Source organism: Colias philodice, chromosome 25 (assembly GCF_061535455.1).
Source record: "Colias philodice isolate Cphi_HAF_F1 chromosome 25, ilColPhil1 Martin Lab GWU primary, whole genome shotgun sequence".
Lineage (NCBI taxonomy): Eukaryota > Metazoa > Arthropoda > Insecta > Lepidoptera > Pieridae > Colias > Colias philodice.
Window position 1 is genome coordinate 969523 of NC_143110.1, and position 21821 is coordinate 991343.

General features: G+C 35.2%; 2 protein-coding genes and 1 long non-coding RNA gene across 4 annotated transcripts in view; 2 read left to right on the forward strand and 1 right to left on the reverse strand.

Annotated features, from left to right (window-relative positions):
* LOC149477156 (uncharacterized) overlaps nucleotides 1-21821 on the forward strand; it is a 145457-nt gene that overhangs the window by 13936 nt on the left and 109700 nt on the right. The window lies entirely within an intron of this gene.
* Nucleotides 1081-8333, reverse strand: LOC149477159 (facilitated trehalose transporter Tret1-like). The gene is made up of 8 exons (XM_089710612.1): nucleotides 8251-8333; nucleotides 4870-5019; nucleotides 3549-3778; nucleotides 3016-3339; nucleotides 2799-2931; nucleotides 2478-2701; nucleotides 2133-2327; nucleotides 1081-1602 (listed from the first exon to the last, which is right to left on the reverse strand). Exons 2-8 carry the CDS (start codon nucleotides 4928-4930, stop codon nucleotides 1375-1377), a joined length of 1395 nt encoding a protein of 464 aa, XP_089566738.1. The 5' UTR covers nucleotides 4931-5019; nucleotides 8251-8333; the 3' UTR covers nucleotides 1081-1374.
* On the forward strand, nucleotides 8279-21745 carry LOC149477160 (facilitated trehalose transporter Tret1-like). 2 transcript variants are annotated; one of them, XM_089710611.1, is made up of 8 exons: nucleotides 8279-8354; nucleotides 13275-13473; nucleotides 17671-17900; nucleotides 18420-18743; nucleotides 18828-18960; nucleotides 19056-19279; nucleotides 19522-19716; nucleotides 20279-21745. In XM_089710611.1, exons 2-8 carry the CDS (start codon nucleotides 13413-13415, stop codon nucleotides 20504-20506), a joined length of 1395 nt encoding a protein of 464 aa, XP_089566737.1. In that variant the 5' UTR covers nucleotides 8279-8354; nucleotides 13275-13412; the 3' UTR covers nucleotides 20507-21745. The 2 variants fall into 2 exon arrangements, with proteins under 2 accessions (XP_089566737.1, XP_089566736.1); XM_089710610.1 differs by having other exon boundaries at nucleotides 8292-8626.

The following is a 21821-nucleotide window of genomic DNA, read 5'->3' on the forward strand; positions in this document are numbered from 1 at the left end:
GTCCAACCGGCAACCACTGAACTGATGAAACTGAATGATTTGGATGAAATTTGCTACATGGATAGCTTGAAAGAAAGGACAAATGAGGTTTTATCCCGGAAATTCCACGGGAACGGAACGAAAAACATTGCATTAGCGCCCCAAACACGGAAAATTATTACGTCAAAATATCAGCTTTTTGCAAAAAAGAGGGCCTTTTGTTCGTTGTAATCTCTACGTTTTGATGGTGTAAAAAATATACGTTACCATAGTAAATGTTCTCAGAGCATACAAACAGTGTACATAATGCTTTTATGAAATCAGGCAAATTTATCGAACTCTATACAGGGTGTCCCACTGTTGTATACTAAGCTCAAAGGAGGTTATAGTTTTGCATACGCTGAGTTCGTAAAAAATACTTATAAAATTCCAGACGCATTTTTTTTCAAATATGTAGATGAATTCTTAAAACTTTATGTGTACACCTCTTACAAGCAAACCACCCGACTTTACCACCAGCACGTGAGCTGTCGTTTCAGATAATGTTTTCATAGACAAATGCTGACATTAGCGAAGCCGTAGGTATAGCAATAGTGGGACACCCTGTATATTCAATATTGTTTTTATCAGTTTTTCGGTAATATTTCAAAAGAAAAAGACTTGTACTTCTGTCGGAAATCGAGATAAACTATTTTTACCCTTAAAAGCTCGCCCCCTCCCACTTCCCGAACTCGGATCGACCATAATTTATTTTTCCTTTCATTTTTATCACATTCCCTTCCTTTTCTTATTCTTCATCATCGTGAGCATTTTATGTAAAATCCGTTAATTTTTGAAGTGAAACTTTAGGCGCGTTGAGAGAAAATTTTGAAGGTCACGTCATGGCGTAGGCGACGATTTTGGTATCTTTGAAGCTTGCCAAACTATTTAAACTTCTGACACGTGTGTTCGGCACAACAGAATTCTTCATAAGGCTTATTAAAATTATATTATTAGTTCCTGGGCAATATATTGCCTTAGCGCTTCTGTATTAAAGGAAAGCAGCCATTCGGAATGAAATACGAGTTGTATACAATAACCTTTTTTATTAAAAATTAGTAACTTAAACATTAATAATATTATGTAATAGCTAAAATTATTATCATTGGCATTATTTCCTGTAGCTTATTTGAGGAGTTGTCTTCGGTGGTCATCAACAAAACACAGTATTTACGAAAGAATAATTTCTAGTAATAGAGTTACTATTTAGTAATAGGTGATGGTGGCCATGACTTACATTTTATCTACATTATGCATAAAATCTTTTAAAGAAGACTAGTCACCATCTTACAAAGAAGCACACAAGAAATGACTTCTCTTTGCACAAAACTCTAACACAATTATGTTACGTTTCCACTATTTCTTTTTTCCATTCGCCAATTCGTCTCTTATCATTTCATCAGTCTTTCCTCTCGTTTCGGGAATGAGACAGGTAATTAAAGCCCCCAAAAGATTCAGGAAACCGAAGAAAATGAACGTCGTGTGGATTCCAAAAGTATCTATTAATGGTGCGTAGGCATAAAGTTGGGTAGCTACAGATAACCAGGCATAGGTGCCTATGCAGCCCATCACTTTGGCCCGAGCCTGAAAACAGAAAACAATCTTGATAGTAATAATTATGGTATACTCGATTTCCGACCGCGACTATGCCCGCGGCGTTTTCGAAGAAAAACCCGCATAGTTTCCGTTACTGTGGGATTTCTGGGATAAAATGTAGCCCATTTCTTATTGTAGGTCTTCAGCTTCCTACGTACCAAATTTCATTATAATCGGTTCAGTAGTAATTGCGTGAATTGTTAACAAACATCCATCCATCCCTCCTTACAAACTTTCGCATCTATAATATTAGTAGGATGCATTTGAATTCAAATAAATCTCATATTTATCAAACTAAATTATCAGAAGACTCATTTTTTCAATATTTATTATGAAGAAGTATCAATTGAACTATAGTACTCCACGATAGTTTAATTGACATAAATACAACAGATTTAAACTGTGAAAGAAAAATATTATGCGGTTCCGTACTCTGTATATTCAAGTTTTTTAAAATAACAGTTGACAATCACAGGCCTTACAGTACAATATCATGATGAAACAAAACTTAAACTTACTTGAAAGTTAAACATTTCCGTAGTTATAATATACGGTGATGCCCTCACTCCACCGGCGTAGAATGCAACAGCTATAATCATACATGTAACTGGTAACCAGCCAGGAATTGTATAGCCGTAGGACTGTATCAGCAGTGCTATGCCTAATCCCGCGAGAGAGATCGCGGAAATGAGGTATGCTCCTATTAGGAGAGGCTGGAAGGGAAGTTTGTCGTTATTATGGACAGCATCGTCATTTCAATTAAGAAGAAGGAACATGCATGTACGAAGCTTGAAGTACAATGGGGAAATAACAGTCAAATTAGCACTGAACCTAATTTATTTTAGCTACAATGTAAAATGTACCTTTCGATTAAACCTCTCCGCGATGCTTGTAAATGCAAACGAAGCAATAATCATGGCGATTGGAAAACTCAATGTTAGTAATTCCGGAGTGATTCCGAAATTATTTCCTGTTGACTCCAATATGGCAGTTGCATACGTTATTATTGCAAAAGCACCATTCCACGCTTGTATTGTGAAGATAGGGAGCATTAATAATAAACCGCGACGCCAAGCTTTATCTTTGACTGGAAAATAAAATATTCATTACACAGTTTGTTCGAGTATTGCATCACTGTGCCGTTTACCTTATTCCTCTTTTTGTTTATAGTAACTGTGACTTACATATAGCTATCAAGTCGACCTTGGGAAGATTTTTAAACGTTTCCTCTTGGTTTTGCATGTACTCTATTTCAGTTTTAACTTCTTTATCATCTGTTTTTAGACCTCTTAGAAAGGCAACTGCCCTGGAGGCTTCCTGTAAAAAACATTTGTTATTTCTTGGAAAATGTCGTAATTTGTACATTTTTATTTTGAGATATGAAACGAACTATTTACTCACATCTATCTTCCCACGCTTAACCAAAAAGGCAGGAGATTCAGGGGCCTTTAACATTAACACTGCCATAACTAAAGGGAATGCTAAAAATATCCACAACACCGTGAAGTAATCAAAGTATGCGCCGATCAAGTACATTATCAGGAAACCCAGGTTTTGCAGCAGGACTGATATGGATCCTAGGACGCCTATAAGATTGTTTTGGCTCAGTTCGCGGATGTAGACTGGTGTGATAGCAAATGCCCCAGACGCCGACATCCCAGCGGCTGCTCTTGCTATGGAAAGAGCTATTATATTTGGCAGCATTATCCTGAGTACGATTGATAGCTGGAAAAGATTTAGTAGGCATTATTTCTTTGCACAATATATATATATTTAATCTTATAATAATGTACATTTGAATAAAGCATAAAGGGGTGAAGAATAAGATTTTAAGGTTACGTTAATGATACGCTTTTAAGGAAAATTTAATGAAAGTAATAATTTGATTTCAAGAAAAGCATTCTAAAGACGTGATACTTTATTGTTATACTCACAATTGCTGGAATAGTAATGGAGAAGACGACCCATTTCCTTCCAAATCTATCTGCTAATATGGCAAAAATTGGCACAACCAGCGCTGATGATAAGCAGTTGATGCTGGCCAGTAAGGATATTTCCTGGTTTGTTACTGGGGCACCTAGAGGGGAATCAGCTGCTTGCAGCTTCTTCGTCGTGGGAGATATCCACGCTGCTTCTAGGCCATAGACCATGAAGCCCATGCTGGCTGGAGATTGAAATTTTAGGTATTTATAAAACAAATCGCTCCCCACACCTGCATTTTGATGCGGCTTTTTTAATAGAAAGAGCACTTCAAGAGGACGGTTTTATCATGGATCTAGGATCGTATTTATGGAATTAATTAACAACTTAATTCCTTCAATTCTTCATTTATAATTTAGTGAGGCTATTAATTATTTAATTCGTCTTCTGCCTTCTTCTAAACTCGCGAGACTAACTTTAGCCCGAGAAAATTAAGCCGAAAATGGGCTTTTAGCGGAAATAATTCGTGTAGTTTTGAAAATTGGTACAATTATTACTTGTCTAGATTATCCAATCGAAAGTTCTCAAGGCTGTTGGGTGAGCTATAAAGGGTGTAGGACGTAGGTGGAGTTCAAAGGACCTTTTTAAAGATTTTTTCTCATAAGAATAAAACTTGCACAAATATCTTCACGGTTTCTTCTAGGAAGATATTGAACATATTTACTTTAAATTATGTTCTATTATTTTTTTTGCACGGTACTTTAGGAACTACAGGGGGAGGTAAATTTTTCCTTCCTTCCTTGTGTGAATGTTTTTGACGATGTATCGTGCAGCTACTGATCAGCTTGATCTTAACAGACATTGATACGCAGTTTTAATCAAATCCAGCACGTAATCTAAATCAGATTTGCTCTCCCGTCTACAAAGGGAAGTCAAGGGACCTTTTTTTTAGATTTTTACTCATAATTTAAAATTTTATGTGGAATATTTTCCTACAATAACTGTAACCGTGATGCTATTTGTGCAGGTTTTTGACTTATGAGCAAAAATCAAAAAAAGGGTCTTTTGAACCCCTCCTACATATTTCGCACCCTTGAGGCGTTTCGGTATGATCATCTGGACATGTCAAGGAATAACTGTAGCGATTTTCAAAACTAAACGATTTATTTTGGCTAATTTTACTAATTTTCTCCTAACCTACAAAGTTATTAGAAATGCTTTTTAAATAGTATGTACTGGATCTGATTTTAATTTATTTCAAATTAAAATTACGTCGTTACATGGACCATTTATTAAATTGCAATTTAATTTTAATAAAAATAAAAAATTACTTACCTATTAAGGAAAAGGTCCATTGCCAGTAAGTATGGCCAGTAGTATTCGCTTGCACCGTCATTTTAACACACTTTACTTCACTATTTTATTTCAATTAAAAGTGGAAACCTGAACAGCATGTATATATACACCTAACCACATTTCTAAAAGCTACCTTATCAGATTGTTTCAATGTTTTAAGTGTTCAAATATCTGTTTGTATCAAAATATATGTTTAAATCAGTTTCATTTGTTGTCTTTTTGATACGGCAATCTATTACACGATCAAGTGTTATTTTTATACCTATTATGTATGTGATTATGTACATTGTAATTCATTGAGATAAAAAAAACCGGCAGTGCGAGTTGAACTTGCGCATAGATATAGTACCGTTAAATCTATTAACTACAATGTAAACCGTAGGAGCACTTAATTTAAGACATATTTTTACGCGTCATGGCAATAACGTCACGTCATGGAGTAAGGCGACGATTTTAGTATCTTTGAATCTTGCCAAAGAAGTTTCACTTCTGACACGTGTGCTCGGCACTCACTCTCTTTTTCCTTATAATTTCAGTAATATTTTCAGTAATATTTGATTTGATATTGACACCTGTGTCTACATACGGGCAAAATCAAGTATTTCTTCAGCGCATGTGTTATTCTGATGCATTATCATTTATCTTATATCTAGACATCGGATCTATACTAGCTACGCTTCGCGGTTTCACCCGCATTGCTTCGCTCTTAACGTGATGATATACAGCCTATAGCCTTCCTCGGTAAATGCTCTACCTAACACCGAAATAATTTTTCAATTCGGACCAGTAGTTCCTAAGATTAGCGCGTTCAAACAAACAAACATTATAATATGTAGTAGCGTTAGCTTTATAATATTAGTATAGATTACTGTTAAGTTTCATGCAAATCCGTGCAGCTGTATTACGACCTCTTATTTCCAGGCCGATACGATTTCTAAGAGTACCCGCGGCCCCTGGCTAACTGCGCGGCTCGACGGAACACAGTGGGGTTTTAGTCGGTAAGAATCCGACATAACCCTTGGCTCCATCCCCGGGGGCCGTGGGTATCTTTGGAAGATTTCCCCACTATAAAAAAAAAATGGCTAATAATAATTAGGGTATTATATGAATTTGCCAGTCAGTTTTCCGTAATTCACGGCGTAAACTGACTGGTAATAAGAGCTCATAATACGGCCCATGTGGCACTCGGGGACTGCCGTGGTAAAGCTATTGCATGCTATGCCTTCAAGCCACACCTCCGCCCGTCGGAGTGGGGAGCGTGAGGTTTTTCGTTACGGAATTTCTGGATTCGGTCCCCGCGCTCAAGGCCCGCGATAGAAGCTATGCAATAGCTTAAAAAATTAGTAGTGTTGAAACCCGTGAAAGAGTGAAAAATATTATAAGAGTTTGTTTGTTTGAACGCGCTAATCTCAGGAACTGCTGATCCGATTTGAAAAATTCTTTCGGTGTTAGATAACCCATTTACCGAGGAAGGCTATAGGCAATATATCATCACGCTAAGACCAACAACCCGCGCGGCGCGGCTAGTACTGTATAACAACATTTTGTAATTTTCTGCATTGTCGAAGACAAAGATGCGTTTATCTCGTGAACTGTTTATTTTAAAAAATAATATTTACAAGCAATATAGGTAGTAGGTACTAGGTACTATATCAGGTTGAAATATCTTTTGACACACTTTTGATGCGAAAGTAACTCTGTCTGTCTGTCGGTTAGGCTTTCCCGCATAAACCGATTTTGATGAAATTTGGCACAGACAATCTTTAGACCCTTTAGAAAGAACATAGGCTACCTGTTATCAAAACACCACGCGGGCGGAGCCGCGGGCGGAAGCTAGTTTTTTTATAATAGGTTATTGCACGCCACACAACGTGAAGCGTGTTGGTTCTACTCACGTTCTACTCACGAAAGATCGCGTTGTGTCAAGTTCATAACATAAAATTGTTATACCTTAATTAGATAAGTCATTAAAAAATTCACGTTATTAAAACTAGGAACTTCAATTGTGACAACAGACTGGTTTTTAACTTATTTAATTTAATTTTTATGGAAGATAATGAAATATTTAAAAATAAATCAACGCTGTCCGCTGTATGTGTTTGTTCCATCAACAAAGAAAAAAATAGGCATTCTGATGAGTTAATTCGTTTTTAAAACGTGTCTATTTATCCAAAGGATGAGCCCTATTGCTTGGTGTTATAAAAAATTTATGACAGAATTTCTTTTTTTTTTGTTCCCTATTCTATTTTACCGCTTGCCGATAATAAAGTAAACAACTTTTTTGAAGCCGATATTTTTTTATTTCCCATTTAATAATAATAATTATTAAATTGAATTTACATTTATTCTCCTTTTTTATCTTACGGTTTCCTGCCAGGTTTCCTGCTTGTAGTATAGATAGCGTTTAGTTACTATTATGTATTCTGCGTAGGTATACTGTGGTATAGAACAGGTTTGACGCATTTGGTGCACTTCTCAACTTGTATACAATGCTCAAATGGTGAACTTAGCAACTGGTGCACTTCTCAAATGGTACACTTCGCAACTGGTGCACTTCTCAAATGGTACACTTCGCAACTGGTGCACTTCACAATTGGTGCACTTCGCAACTGGTGCACTTCTCAAATGGTGCACTACGCAAATGGAGCACTTTTTAAGATAAGTGGAGATATTATAGAACGTGTGAGGCGTGCACTTGTTAGATTTGCCAAACTATTTTACAAATATTTTTGGTCTGCCCAATGATTTTTACATGTTTTGAAATACATAGAGACAGTCTAAAAATACTTTCCATTGTTTTGGGCCCTAAAACAAAATCGCATAACAATTACTAGTTAATTAAAAAAATATTAATTGATGTACAGAAATAGTTAGGTTACTGTGTTACCTACATAGTTAATATTATAGTATATCTATGCATATATTCTAATTGTATGTAATTTTTAAAGTCGAATGGAAATGTTCTGAACATTTCCTAGAAAATCTATTTCTTAAATACAGAACAATTTTTGAAGTGAAACTAAAGGCGCGTTGAAAGTAAAATTTCAAGGTCGCGTTATGCCAATACCGTCACGTCATGGAGTAAAGCGACGATTTGGTATCTTTGAATCTTGCCAAAGAAGTCGTCTGACAGATGTGCTTGGCACACACGCGTTTTTTTAACGATCAAAACAGTTTTAGTGCAAAAATTTGTAAGCGAGGGGCGAAGCGACGATCGATTTTTTTTTATATTTTTATTTTTAGATTGGCCAATGTTTCACCTTGTCCCCCACATTCAAGACGCACGCAATCGTTCGTGAAACCCGCCGCGAAATGGACGTAGTGTTGCCACAATACATATATTTGTTATTTATGGATTACCATGGCACCGGTCCGCGGCACATGTGTACGGGTGAACGTCGCGCGGGAACGTTTATACGGGAATTCTTTCTCCCGACAAAAACTCAGTTTACGCCTCGCGAACTGTATGATTACTAGCTAAAATTTACTACAGTACTAGTGTACGCTATGACGTAGTATGAAAGAAGTATAAACGTTTTGAAACGTGTGCCACTTGAATAGGACAACGCGAAAATTTACATTCCTGTTCACGTTCTCGTTTCGGCACGAATGCGGAGCCGCCATTAGTGACATAAAATAATTGTGGTTTTAAGAAGTACTAAATAATAAGTGTTCTTGGCAAATAGTTCAGTCTTTGTGCCATAAAAAACGAAAAAGAAAAGACTGACTGCAAGTGGTGAGAAATCAATAGAAAATTGAGTTACTAAAAACAAAGAGGTGGTGAAGATTCATAATATTTAGAGCGACCTACTATTTGTTTGAGTGAGAACGTCACGTCCTGAATTTCTTTTCCGCAGTTATTTTCCTCATTTTGCAAATGATTAAATCATTTTGTACTGAGCGGCATTTTAATCGTAAATGACGTGTTTCGAATAGGAAAGCCAAATTGAAAAATATTGTAATGAGCAAAGTGCTCTGAATAATTGATACATATCGACCAATCGACAATATTCTTAGGAAATAGCTACCTATTCGAAGAAATACTATAAATAAGCTAATTAATGTAAATATTTCAGTCTAAATAATTATGAAACAATGTATTGTAAAAAAAGTAATATTCATTTACTTCAATCAAATGAACAAAAACAAGAAATAAATTAAGACGCTACAGTCAACTAAAAAAATGATCCTTTTAAATAAAAATAGCAATGGAACATCGAACAATCTGGTAGTTTCCAACTCATGTTAAAAAACAATAATAATCATTAAAAGAAACTTACAAAAGCGAACTTTTTGGTAGAGTGTTATGTAAAAACGAAATTAAAAAAGTGTGTGTGAGCACACGTGTCATAAGTGAAACTTCTTTGACAAGATTCAAGATACCAAAATTGTCGCCTAATACCGTCACGTCGTGGTACTCCATGGTACTATACTCCACGTTATTGACCCATGACGCGACCTTGAAATTTTTCTCTCAATGCGCCTAAATAAATTTCACTTCAAAAATTATCTTTGTCGTCCCACAGTTAGAATTTATTGTTCTCAAATGGATTAATCACAGCTTTTAGTATGCTCATTCTATATTTATTACTAGCTTCCGCCCGCGGCTTCGCCCGCGTGGTGTTTTTTCGCAATAGTAGGTAGCCTATGTTCTTTCTCTGGGTCTAAAGATTGTCTGTGCCAAATTTCATCAAAATAGGTTGAGAGGTTTTAAGCGGGAAAGCGTAACAGACAGACAGACAGAGTTACTTTGGCATTTATAATATTAATAGTAGGGAAGGGATTATTATAACCAATATTCGTCTCTTATTTGGTTAATTTGTTTACTTTGCTATAAACCGATTCGTCAACCTTGTCTGGAATATATTTATCGGTAGTTCCTTAAAGTCATCTGGTATCTTATCATTATGTAATTGTTATAAATATTTGCCTCCAGCGTTGCTCCAGCGCTTATCAAAATTAAAAAAAAAACCGGCCAAGTGTGAGTCAGACTCGCGCACCGAGGGTTCCGCAACATTTTTTTTATCATACGTTGTAACATAAAATTTTTGCGTCTCGCAAATTTTACTTTATCTGTGCTACTTTGTACTAAATTTCAAGAGTGTGTGTTCACTGGATAGGTTTTAGTAAGTTTTTATTCCTTTGTGAATGTCGAAAAGCAGTCAAACATTCTCTCGTCAAAATATTAGCTTTTAGCAAAAAGTCAGAGGGCCTTTTGAATGTATCTCTCATAGAGTATCTCTATATTCGTTTTGTATCTCTACTTTCTGAAGGTGTTAAAAAATAAACATTAGAATATTCCCAGAAAATGCATACAAACAATGAGCTTTTACTAAATACGGCAAATGAGTTGAAATGTTTTGATCAACATCATTTTGTTTTTGAATATGCTGTAAAATGTTGCTCTTGTCTACTTTGAACAGATGCCATTTTTTCTTTTGAAATATTACCGAAAATCCGAGATCTTTGTTTATGCCAAGCAATTTAAACGTGGTATTTTGTAAGTTGTGATCTTTTACTCTGTTTGTTATTGTATGGAGAGTAGCTTGGATAACAGAGTTCAGATTATAGGGTCTTTTGCATTTTATTAATACGGAGACATAATTTGCAAAATGTATGGGCAAAGTTTCATTTCAATCGAGTATTTTCGGAAGGTCATTAATATAAATCAGAAAGAGAACGCAGCCCAATACACTTGCTTTGGGAATAGAACATGTTAACTTCCTAGCAGATGACCTAATAGATTGTATAGTATTATTGCTTTCGTCACTATATTGTATCTGAACAATCTGTATTCGACGATATAAGACTGGTGAGTTGGTCCTCCAATTCCCGAACAGTACAGTTTGTTGAGAAGGATATTTAATCGTTTGCTTTCGTCATGTCCCAGCAGACCCAACACGCGCTCCCTGTCGTCATAAAATCTAAACTAACATTATAAAGCTGAAGAGTTTGTTTGTTTGTTTGAACGCGCTAATATCAGGAACCACTGGTCCAATTTGACAAAATTCTTTCCCTGTTAGATAGCCCATTTATCGAGGAAGGCTATATACTATCTAGGCTATATATCATCACTCTCAATCCAAAAGGAGTGGAGCACTGCGAGTAAAACCGCAGGGCGCAGCTAGTATATTATACTTGTCGTTTAGGTGTTGAAGTGCTCCCTGGACATATTTAATATTTATATATTATAATAGTTTATATGTATAAGGCTATAACTGTTGTCGATCTCGACTTCCTAAATCCATTTTGGCATTCGTCCCAGATTTCAAATTTTCAAAGAAAGTCATATAACCGGTTGCACAATGGCTTTTTCGAAAACTTTTGAGAATGTTGGTAGTATGGCAATCGGTCGATAGTTTCTAGGAGGTGTTTTCTTATAGATTGACTTTACCAGTGAGATTTTAAATCGTCTGGAAATTTGCCTTGGAAGCTCTGGTTGACCAACATTAGCGGAGTTGAAAGCTCTTCTACACACTGCATAGTGCATAAGTAATATCGGTGGGATATCGTCCATAACTGTGCTTATTTTAAATCACATTGATAATATTTTATTTACTATACTTTATTGTACAAAAAAATGTAATCTAATACAATCTAATAAGGTAGGTACAAATATTTTCGGGCGGCCTATAAATGCTATAAACAGCAATCTCAGCAATATTTTGTTTGTTGACACTTGACAGGACGTAAATACAATAATATAAAATGCACGTAGGGTGACGTAGGCGAGTTTACTACGGGTCGTCCGATTGCTTTTCACTTTGCGAGGCGGGGCTTTCGCCCGCGCATGTTAGGCCGGGTCCACATTTGTAGCATCTTGACGTATCACGATCAGTCGTATCGTATCGAGTATTTGTATCATAATTAATATGGACGCTCATTTGTCCATGTCGTATTATAAAGGCGTATCTTGAAAAAAAACGCGTCCATACTTATCAAATGCTGTATCATCTCAGTGTATCGGCGACAATGGACGCTCCAGTTTTCTTCCTATCCTCATATCTTTTCCTGATACGCGTTTCTTTCATATCTTTTATAGGCGTCGATTAGTTTTATAACACTTTCGTTATCCCAGCTCATCTTCAATGTTTACCACAAACCACGAAATGGCGGGAACACAGGCAATGATCGCGTATCAATTGCATTCACGTCCAAACTTGAGCGATACGATGTGTATCCTCTTTGATGATCGCGGAAAAACCGACACACGATGGTTCGCGGTGTATCACGTATATCGTATCGTAATACAGTATCAAAATACGTCCATACCACCGATCGTGATACGCGTATCAGATACGAGGTGTATCATGATACACGGTTAGTGCGGATCGGGCCGTATCAGATACGGTGTGTATCATCAACGGGTATCATCTTGCGTCCAAACTAGCGATCATGATACGCGCCGAGGCCACGCAACGGAGATACGATACACCGAAATGCTACAAATGTGGACCCGGCCTACATACGGTCGCGACTCGCGGGACATTTTATATGGTCGTTGTTGAAGTTGTGTAATACTGTCGTACTTCTTTTTTAATGTTAGGGGAAAACCGGGTAATGGGAATATGCGGGCAATGGTGATCACTCACATATCTCCAAAACTAAAACCACTAGAAATTCGTTTACGGCCGTCCCCGCCCCGCTCTGTCCCCCCGCTATCGTTCGGGTATCGGGTTCGGTATCGTTGTATAATTATAATATTCCAAATTATAATTACAAAAATAAGTTTTTAAAATAGATACATAGTCTTGCCGTTTTGATAGTTTTACACTTTTTATAAAATTTTACAAATTCTTTTTTATAGTATTTCTGTAGAGCTATATTTATAGTGATTATTAATGAGGATAAAAAAAATCTAAAATTGTTAATTTAGCTATGAAGGCTGTATCATTTTTTGAAAATAGAAGGTCATTTTCGCGTATTTTCTGAGAAACAAGTCATACAAGTAAAAACAAGATACCTATAGCGTATGCAAATTGTTTATTTAAATTAATTTATTAATTTTATTCATTTTAGTATCATAGACCCATATTGACATATTTAATAATGATATATTAACCAGTTTTCAGCCCCCGGCTTCGCCCGCGTAGTAAAGGAAAACCCGCGCATAGTTCCCGTTCTCGTAGGATTTCCGGGATCCCATCCAACCCATCCTATGTCCTGTCGATGCAGTGGTTTAGACGCGAAGAAAAGACAGACAGACTGACACAATTACTTCCGCATTTTTAATATTACCTAGTTACGTGTTTTGTGTGTATTTCATAATAATTACTACAATTTCATATTATAATCATTAAAATAACGTCGGATCGTATGAACATAGATTGCGGTATCAAAAAGAAAACAAATAAAACTGGTTTAAAAGATATTATTTGAGACAGACAGACAGTTGACGACAAAACAATAAAACGTATTGCTGATAAGCTTTAAGAAATAATAAATGGTTATTTAAATAATCTATTCAGTGTTCAAATGTTAACATTAATAAATAGTGAAAATATATAGTAAAAAGTGTTAAAATGACGGTGAAAACAGAAACAAACGGACATACATATTGGCAATGGATTTTCGGTATAATAGGTTGGTATTTATTTTAATTTTATATTTTTAAAAATATTTAAAACATGGTATAAAGATGACTGTTGATTTTGACTTAATTACATTAATATCACCAGATTTGTACCTCGTGATCGATTTTTTTGTATTCTTTAAAAAATTACTTATCATTTACTTAAGCATTTCTAAAATATAAAGGATCTCTAAAACATGAATAGTTATGTATAATTAAATAAACATCTCTTCTCTTTAAATATAGAGGTTCTCGTGACACAATGTTAGTTACCATCTTCCTCCGAAACGGTTGGACCGATTTTCGACAGACTAAAATGTATTGGGTAGGTATATCTGAGAATCGACCAACATTTATTTTTCTATGAATAAGTTTATGTAAATACAAGCTTACCGCCCGCGGCTTCGCCCGCTTCGTCTAAAACTTAATAAATTATACACTAAAACTTTCCTCTTGAATCACTCTATCTATTAAAAAAATCACATCAAAATCCTTTGCGTAGTTTTAAATATTTAAGCATACATAGTTAAGGGACATAGGGACAGAGAAAGCGACTTTGTTTTATACTAGTACCTACTTATTGTTATATAATATTTTCAAAAGGTATTAACAACATAAGGGATACATGGACCAAATTTATTTCGACTTATAAAAAATTAAGAAATAAATTCAATAATTCACAAAATCCTGACTCGCGATCGAATTTTTTCTATTCTTTAAAAAATTCTGATTTAGAAACCATTTGCAGGATCTCTAAAATATAAAAAAAATCATACCTACTTATTATTATATTTTTATGGCGATTCATCAAATTCACACGAATTCTATTCTTTGAAAAAATCTGATTTTTTGCAGGATCTCTAAAATATAAATAGGTACATAATTATACTTATATTATTTTATTGCCATTCACAATCTCATGCTAAATATTATGCGCTGGTCGAAGATAATAATTTTCTCTATACACTGACATAATATTATAATAATACTAGCGGTCCGCCCCGGCTTCGCCCGTGGTACATATTTACGTTTTCCCTACATAAAAACCATCCTCGTACTTCAAGGAATATAATAAAAAAAGAATTATCGAAATCGGTTCAGCCGTTCTCGAGTTATGCGCTTACCAACACATTTTGCGATTCATTTTTATATATAAGAAGAAAGATTATACAGTGTGGAAATTTCCGATGGACCCTGGAGGGAAAGTACTTGAAATACTGGAGATAGCAAAATTTGCTGAAAGAAAACATTCCTTTATTTTTAAAAATTAATATGCATTCAAAAGATTTTCGAAAATTCACTTGCTTCGACCGGGAATCGAACTAACTAAAAAATAAAAATATTTTTTTTTGATTCATTCTCCAAATCGACACAAATAATGTTAAAGATAACTTTATTCTTAACTAGCTTTCCGCCCGCGGCTTCGCCCGCGTTTTCAAAGAAAAACCCGTTCCCGTAGGATTTCCGGGATAAAACCTATCCTATGTCCTTTCTCGGGTATCAAAATATATCTATACCAAATTTCATGCAAATTGGTTCAGTAGTTCAGGCGTGATTGAGTAACAGACAGACAGACAGAGTTACTTTCGCATTTATAATATTAGTATGGATTTATCGTAAAAATATTTGCTCTTAGAAATAGAAATATCATGGACTCGAACATTTTTATTGTACCTATGTAACATCAACAACATGTAAATTAATGTAAACATAAAGAACGTTACTAATTTTAACTCTTTTTATCAAATAAATGGTTCAGAATGAGTCCGTTCTCATTAATTTATTTACTACTGATAACAAATAACTATTGGAAGTAAAACAAGACACAAAATTTCCACACTGTATAAAATACTCGTTTCAGAATGGTAGTAAACATGCTTCTCCGAAACGACTGGACCTATTCTCATGAAATTTTGTATGTCTATTAGGTAGATCTGAGAATCGGCTGACATCTTTTTTTCATAGCCCTTATTTTTTTATTTATGACACTTTATTGTACAATACCAGTAATAAAAACATACATAATTGAACATGGAGAACATGAATATGGTAAGTGCACAAAAGGCGGCCTTATTGCTCAAAGCAATCTCCTCCAGGCAACCATAAAAATAAAGGACATGTACGATGCTGGTTAAAGGCGAAGGCGCAATCATAAAGAAAAAATAAATAAATAAATAAAATCAAAAGTCCCTTAGCACAGCCCTGAGTGCCAAGAGTAGGTAGTTAAGGCAGAAATGCAGAATTACGTTTGCGGAGACAGCTAATACCTAGCTATTTCATACTATACTCTGTCCATTAGATATATTATTTGCTTTTTGACAGCTTCACGCCTATGAAGGATTGTATTGTCTATGTTAAAATGTCATACAAATAGTTATCGTTCTTCATGGACAGGTCCCGCCCACTTAGTGATGTCTGCACAGAATTATTCAATGATGGGTCGATAGATTATAATAATCGATAGAAATACTCTGTAAAATATATCCGATGCAGAAAAACTCTTCTATTATGTTATATAATTTAAACGTAAAGACAACCAAATTGTAAGATAGAAACCAATAAATAATAAAATATTAGTTTAGTTTAGTTTTAACATACAATGCATAGATATGTGGTCTTATTATTACATATCTTATTAGTACGTTTACGTTGTAATTATTATTTACGTACCTGATTCGATTTATGATAATATTTTTAATTTATAATTGAAATGGTATCACAATCGATAATCTTTTGAACATCACTTCTGGTATCACCCGTCGAGCTGTCAAAAAGCAATTCTTATAGTGGACAGACTATAGCGTGAAAATGAGGTTGTTTATCTCTATTTCACGTCGCATTAAAAAGTAAAAAAACCTTATCAAAATTCATTATAAATTTCAAAAGATACATATACATACATACAGACAGCAGCAGCATTTTAAACAGCTATGTAGTGATATTTTTACCACATAACCGTTTTTAAATAAAATACACTTTTTTAAATTTCGTTTTAGTTCAATTTTTTTTAACATTGTTACAATATCACACATATTGCAAGCTATGAACGCCTTTAATAACTCAGGCCCCGGAATCACAGACACAATAGAAAATCTATTGTGTCGTGGACCGATCGGGCCGTTCGGGGCTCAATTTCTTTGCCAGATAGAGCGCGTACATAGCGCGCGTAAAAGCGCTAAAGTGACGCCGCACTATGACGTCGACTATTGTTACTACGGGGTACCGTCAAACGGAACGACGCGACGATGCTCTGATGCGCTAAGTACATCTTACATCTTTACATCTTAGGGTCATAACTCATAGCGCCGCGTCAGAACAACAAGAACGCGTTCTATTTGGCAAAGCCATAAAAGGTCCAACGGGTCCTCTGGGCAGCGTTGGCCCAACAAATGATCGTTTATATTTGCCGCTATTACTGCGATAATCACAGACATTTCTTAGGCTTCTACACTATCGTGATTGCCTCTACTCGTCCAAAGTTGCCCATTGTGTATTGGCCCCATAAATCCCATATGACATAAAGATAAGCACGCACAAAGATCACGAATTTTACTGCGATACATTGCATGGGAATACAACGTAGAGATCGGGAAGGCGATACATAATAATCTATTGCTGTATGGCGTGTTAAATTACGATTTTAGATAATAAAATATTCGTATTTTGTATTCCTTGTAAAATGATTGCGTAATTGATTAATTGTGGATTTGTATATAATGCAGGGTTTCCCTATAATGGTGAATAATCTGGTAGTGCGAGAGTCGAAGGGCCTCCCCCCCCTACGAGCTACAAAGCTACTAATTAATCCATAGCCTAAATTGAATTGCTATTTTATCGATAATAATAATGGACATAACTTTACCGTGCGAATTTGTAAAAATAATCAGTACGCTGCAGCTGAAATAGACGTGCGCGCACCACGGAGTACTGCCGACTACTGTGAATAAAATTCCTAAAACTTAAGAAATTTCTAAAGAATACAATTAATTCGATCATGAGGCGAGATTCGAATGCATGTCTTCTTGCCATGAACCTTTTTTTTTAAAGTGGGGAAATCTTGCATAGATACCTACGGCCCCCGGGGAAGGAGCCGTTGGTTATGTCGGATTCTTACCGACTAAAACCCCACTGTGTTCCGTCAAGCCGCTTTTTAATGCAGGCCGCGGGTATTGGTTGTTTTCATGAACCTAAAACTATTCAATCTTCAGCCAACATGGGATTCCTGGTCTTTGGCCTGGAAGCGGCCTGGATATCTCCCACTACGAAGAAGCTGCAAGCTGCTGACTCTCCTCTAGGTGCTCCATTAACAAACCAGGAAATATCCTTAATGGCCAGCATCAACTGCTTCTCAGCAGCTCTGGTTGTACCCATATATGCCATAATAGCTGATAGATTTGGCAGAAAATGGGCCGTCTTGTTCTCTACCATTCCAGCATTTGTAAGTATAATACTTATAAAGTATGCTTTCTCTTATTTATTTATTTATTTATTTATTTTAATTTGGCACACCAACAATAAATACATATGACACTGATAAAATTAACATTATTAATTAATTAATATTATGTACTTATCAATGAAAGGTGTACACAGCATTTACAATAATAGATAGTTCTCGAAATTATATAGAATTATTTATGAATTTTATTTTAATTAATGTTATCTATAATTAAGTATTTTTACAATTAGTATTAATCAAGCAATTAATAATTTTATGTTTGTATTGTGCAAGAGATCCAAAGAATATATCTCTTGAAATGTTATGCCTGTCAATGCCATATAATTAATTACGAACACATTTTAACTTCTAATTATTATCCTTCCAAAACGTAGTTTATCATTAAAGTAACGTTACAAATTTTTACAGCATCCCTTTGTGTTTTATTCAATACATAGTTCACAAAGATCGCATAGTAAATGTGTATTAGGCAACTAATGACTTCCAAATCTTTTTCAGCTATCAATCATACTCCGGCTAACGGTACCAAATGTAATAGCTCTTATCATAGCAAGAGCAGTTGCTGGGATATCATCGTCTGGTACATTTGCTATCACGCCAATCTACATCCGCGAACTAAGCCAGAACAGTCTTATAGGCATCCTAGGATCCATATCAGTCCTGATGCAGAACCTCGGTTTCCTGATTATGTATTTGATTGGCGCATACTTTGATTACTTCACAGTTTTGTGGATATTTTTAGCATTCCCTTTAGCTATGGGAGTGTTAATGTTAAAGGCCCCTGAATCTCCTGCCTTTTTGGTTAAGCGTGGTAAAATAGATGTGAGTAAATAGTTAGTTTCATATTTCAGAATAATAATGCACAAATCAATTATTTCTCAACGAGTAACGAATGTTATTTTACAGGAAGCCTACACGGCAATTGCCTTTCTAAGAGGTCTTAAAACAGATGACAAAGAAATTAAAACTGAGATAGAATACATGCAAAAACAAGAGGAAACGTTTAAAAATCTTCCCAAGGTTGACTTGAAAGCTATATGTAAGTAACGAGCGATGGAAAGATAGAGAGAGTAAACAGCACGGTAATGTCGGTAATACTAGAATAAATTGTGTAATAAATATTTTATTTTTCAGTTAAAGATAAAGCTTGGCGTCACGGCTTATTATTAATGTTCTCTATCTTTACAATCTACGCGTGGAATGGTGCATTTGCAACAATAACATATGCCTCCGCCATATTGGAGTCAACGGGAAGTAATTTGGGAATCAGTCCAGAAATGCAAACATTGAGTTTTCCAATCGTCATGATTGTTGCTTCGCTTCTATTTACAAGCATTGCGGAGAGGTTTAATCGAAAGGTATTTTTTGCATTGCTAAAATAAATTATGAATAGAATTTTACTGAACTCTAATTTTTCAATTTCATACTACATCCATACATGCTCATTCTTATTAATTTGGACTATACAGTATAACAATTAATAAAATCTTAAATACTTGTTACGGTTGCATCAATTTGTATATGGGTAATTAAGTGATAGTAGGCCCATTTTTTGCTTGTCAATGAATAAATTGATAATAACGATAAAGTTCCCTTCCAGCCTCTCCTAATAGGATCGTTCCTCATATCAGCGATCGCACTCGTGTGTTTGGGTATAGCAATGCGGATGCAGTCCTACGGCTATACAATCCCTAACTGGCTACCGGTGACTTGCCTGATGATAGTTGTAGCATTCTACGCTGGGGGAGTCAGGACATTACCGTTTATTATACTTACAGAAATGTTTAATTTCCAGGTAAGTTTGATAGCTTTACTTCATCCAGAGATTGTACTATTTTTGTGTGATGTCTCTCGATGTTAGCCAGAAGGGCTTCTACATCTTAACGCGGACGCGTGGGTGAACTGAAGGTTCACCCTGGATAGATTGTACTGCTATCAGTAGCTTATATTTGTTTTAAAAACTTGAGATAGAGGCTTTTTTATGAAATTAGATGTGTCCACGTAAGGAACTACATAAACCAATACTTATATATTTAACGTTTCAAAATCTGTGATTTCAAAATCAATTTATTGTAGAGATACAAAAATTGGGTCTCCTGATAATTCAGTTTGTTAAACAAGACTTTTTGAAGTGAAAACTTCTTTAGCGGCGTTGGGTATAAAATCTCAAACTCGCGTCAGGACACGTGACCTGATCGAAAAAGCGTAAGACGGATGGATATCAAACATGCTCAACGTTAATAATCAAGTTTTCACTTCTGCCGGCACTCCCGGAGTGCAACCCGTCTTTTTTTTATTTTAATTCATATACATACCATAATTACGGCCAGGAAATCTAGATTGTTTTCTGTTTTCAGGCTCGGGCCAAAGTGATGGGCTGCATAAGCACCTATGCGTGGTTGACTACAACCAGCCAGCTTTTTGCGTACACACCCCTTACAGATGCTTTTGGAATATACACAACGTTCATTCTCTACGGCTTCCTGAATCTTGTTGGCGCTTTATTCACATCAATTCTTCCCGAAACGAGAGGAAAGACTGATGAAATTATTAGAGACGAACTGGCGAATGGGAAAAAGAAATAATGGAAAATAAACTTAATTGTTGTTGATGTATTTTTCATTAGTGCAAAGAGAAGTTATTTCAAGATAATTTGTCTGTTTGTGGGTATGGATCGTTAGGAGATTTTATGCTTAAATATTGGCCATTGTTGGCATATTGAAGAAAGACAAAATGTAAATAGGTTCCTTGTATTTACATAACTGTTAAGTAGATATTATTCCTCCTTTGATGATACGCTAAAGGACCGAGATAGCGACGTATATCCATGATATAGCTATATATCTTATCCATAACTCAAAAAGAGCTCAAAGAGGTACATAAATAACTAATTATGTAAATTAGGTATTTATGTACCTCTATAGAATTAAGTATTCTTATCAGAAGTATTGTTTACTTTATTTTTGAAACATGCTCAGTTTATCTAAATGAATTAGAAGTCTCAAATGAAATGACGTAGAAATTCCAATGCATCGGTCATTTGGTTTTAGAGGAAAAAAGAATGATACATGGTGCTCAAAAATCAATATAGACTTATCAGTACTTAACTATTTGGCTCTTGTAGATATTATTTTTTTGTGAGTTAGATAATATTTAACAAAATTCCAGTGACAATAAAAGAATTACCGTTATCATTGTTTAAAGTTTTAATAATAAAGTGTCTGTCAACATCATTGTTTTATGACATACGTGATAATTAGGTAAATGAGTTGTTTGCTTGCAGGAATAAAATTGAATTATTATAAATAATGAATGAAATTTCATTTTATTTAATGTTTTACCACCTAATATTGTTATATGTGATTGTTAATTTAATCTTTTATTTAAATTGTAATTTTGTAAAATTGTCCTAATGGACTCTCTTCACAATGGGCAGCGTTGGGCGAGTAGAGACAATCGCGTTCATAATCGCCGTGATGAAGAGTTTGTTTGTTTGAACGCGCTAATCTCAGGAAGTACTGGTCCGATTTGAAAAATTCTTTCGATGTTAGATAGCCCATTTATCGAGGAAGGCTATAGGCTTATATCATCGCGTTAAGACCAACAGGAGCGGAGTAATGCGGGTGAAACCGCGCGGAACAGCTAGTAGAATATAAAATTATGCCAATTGTTGGGCCAGTTGTGTGGGCTAAATGGTGCATTGTGGCGTTGTGTTATGCCATTTACTTGGTCGATTTTGTTTTGATATTATTTAGTCTATAATAAAATAGCAATAAAAATGCAATATTATAAAAATAAATTATATTTAGTACAAAAATACAAAATTCTTTCATTTCTATCTCACTAATATTTTACAATTAACATAAAATTATTTAACTAACTACTAACAAGTAGAAAAAA

Excerpts from the sequence above, each read along its gene's own strand:
- LOC149477159 (XM_089710612.1), bottom strand. The coding sequence starts at position 4,930 with ATGACGGTGCAAGCGAATACTACTGGCCATACTTACTGGCAATGGACC. Across the intron at positions 2,328-2,477 it reads CGGAGAGGTTTAATCGAAAG|CCTCTCCTAATAGGAGCATA; the intron begins GTACATTTTACA and ends CTTCCCTTCCAG. Across the intron at positions 1,603-2,132 it reads CGGAAATGTTTAACTTTCAA|GCTCGGGCCAAAGTGATGGG; the intron begins GTAAGTTTAAGT and ends TTCTGTTTTCAG.
- LOC149477160 (XM_089710611.1), top strand. The coding sequence starts at position 13,413 with ATGACGGTGAAAACAGAAACAAACGGACATACATATTGGCAATGGATT. Across the intron at positions 17,901-18,419 it reads TCTCTACCATTCCAGCATTT|CTATCAATCATACTCCGGCT; the intron begins GTAAGTATAATA and ends AATCTTTTTCAG. Across the intron at positions 19,280-19,521 it reads CGGAGAGGTTTAATCGAAAG|CCTCTCCTAATAGGATCGTT; the intron begins GTATTTTTTGCA and ends GTTCCCTTCCAG.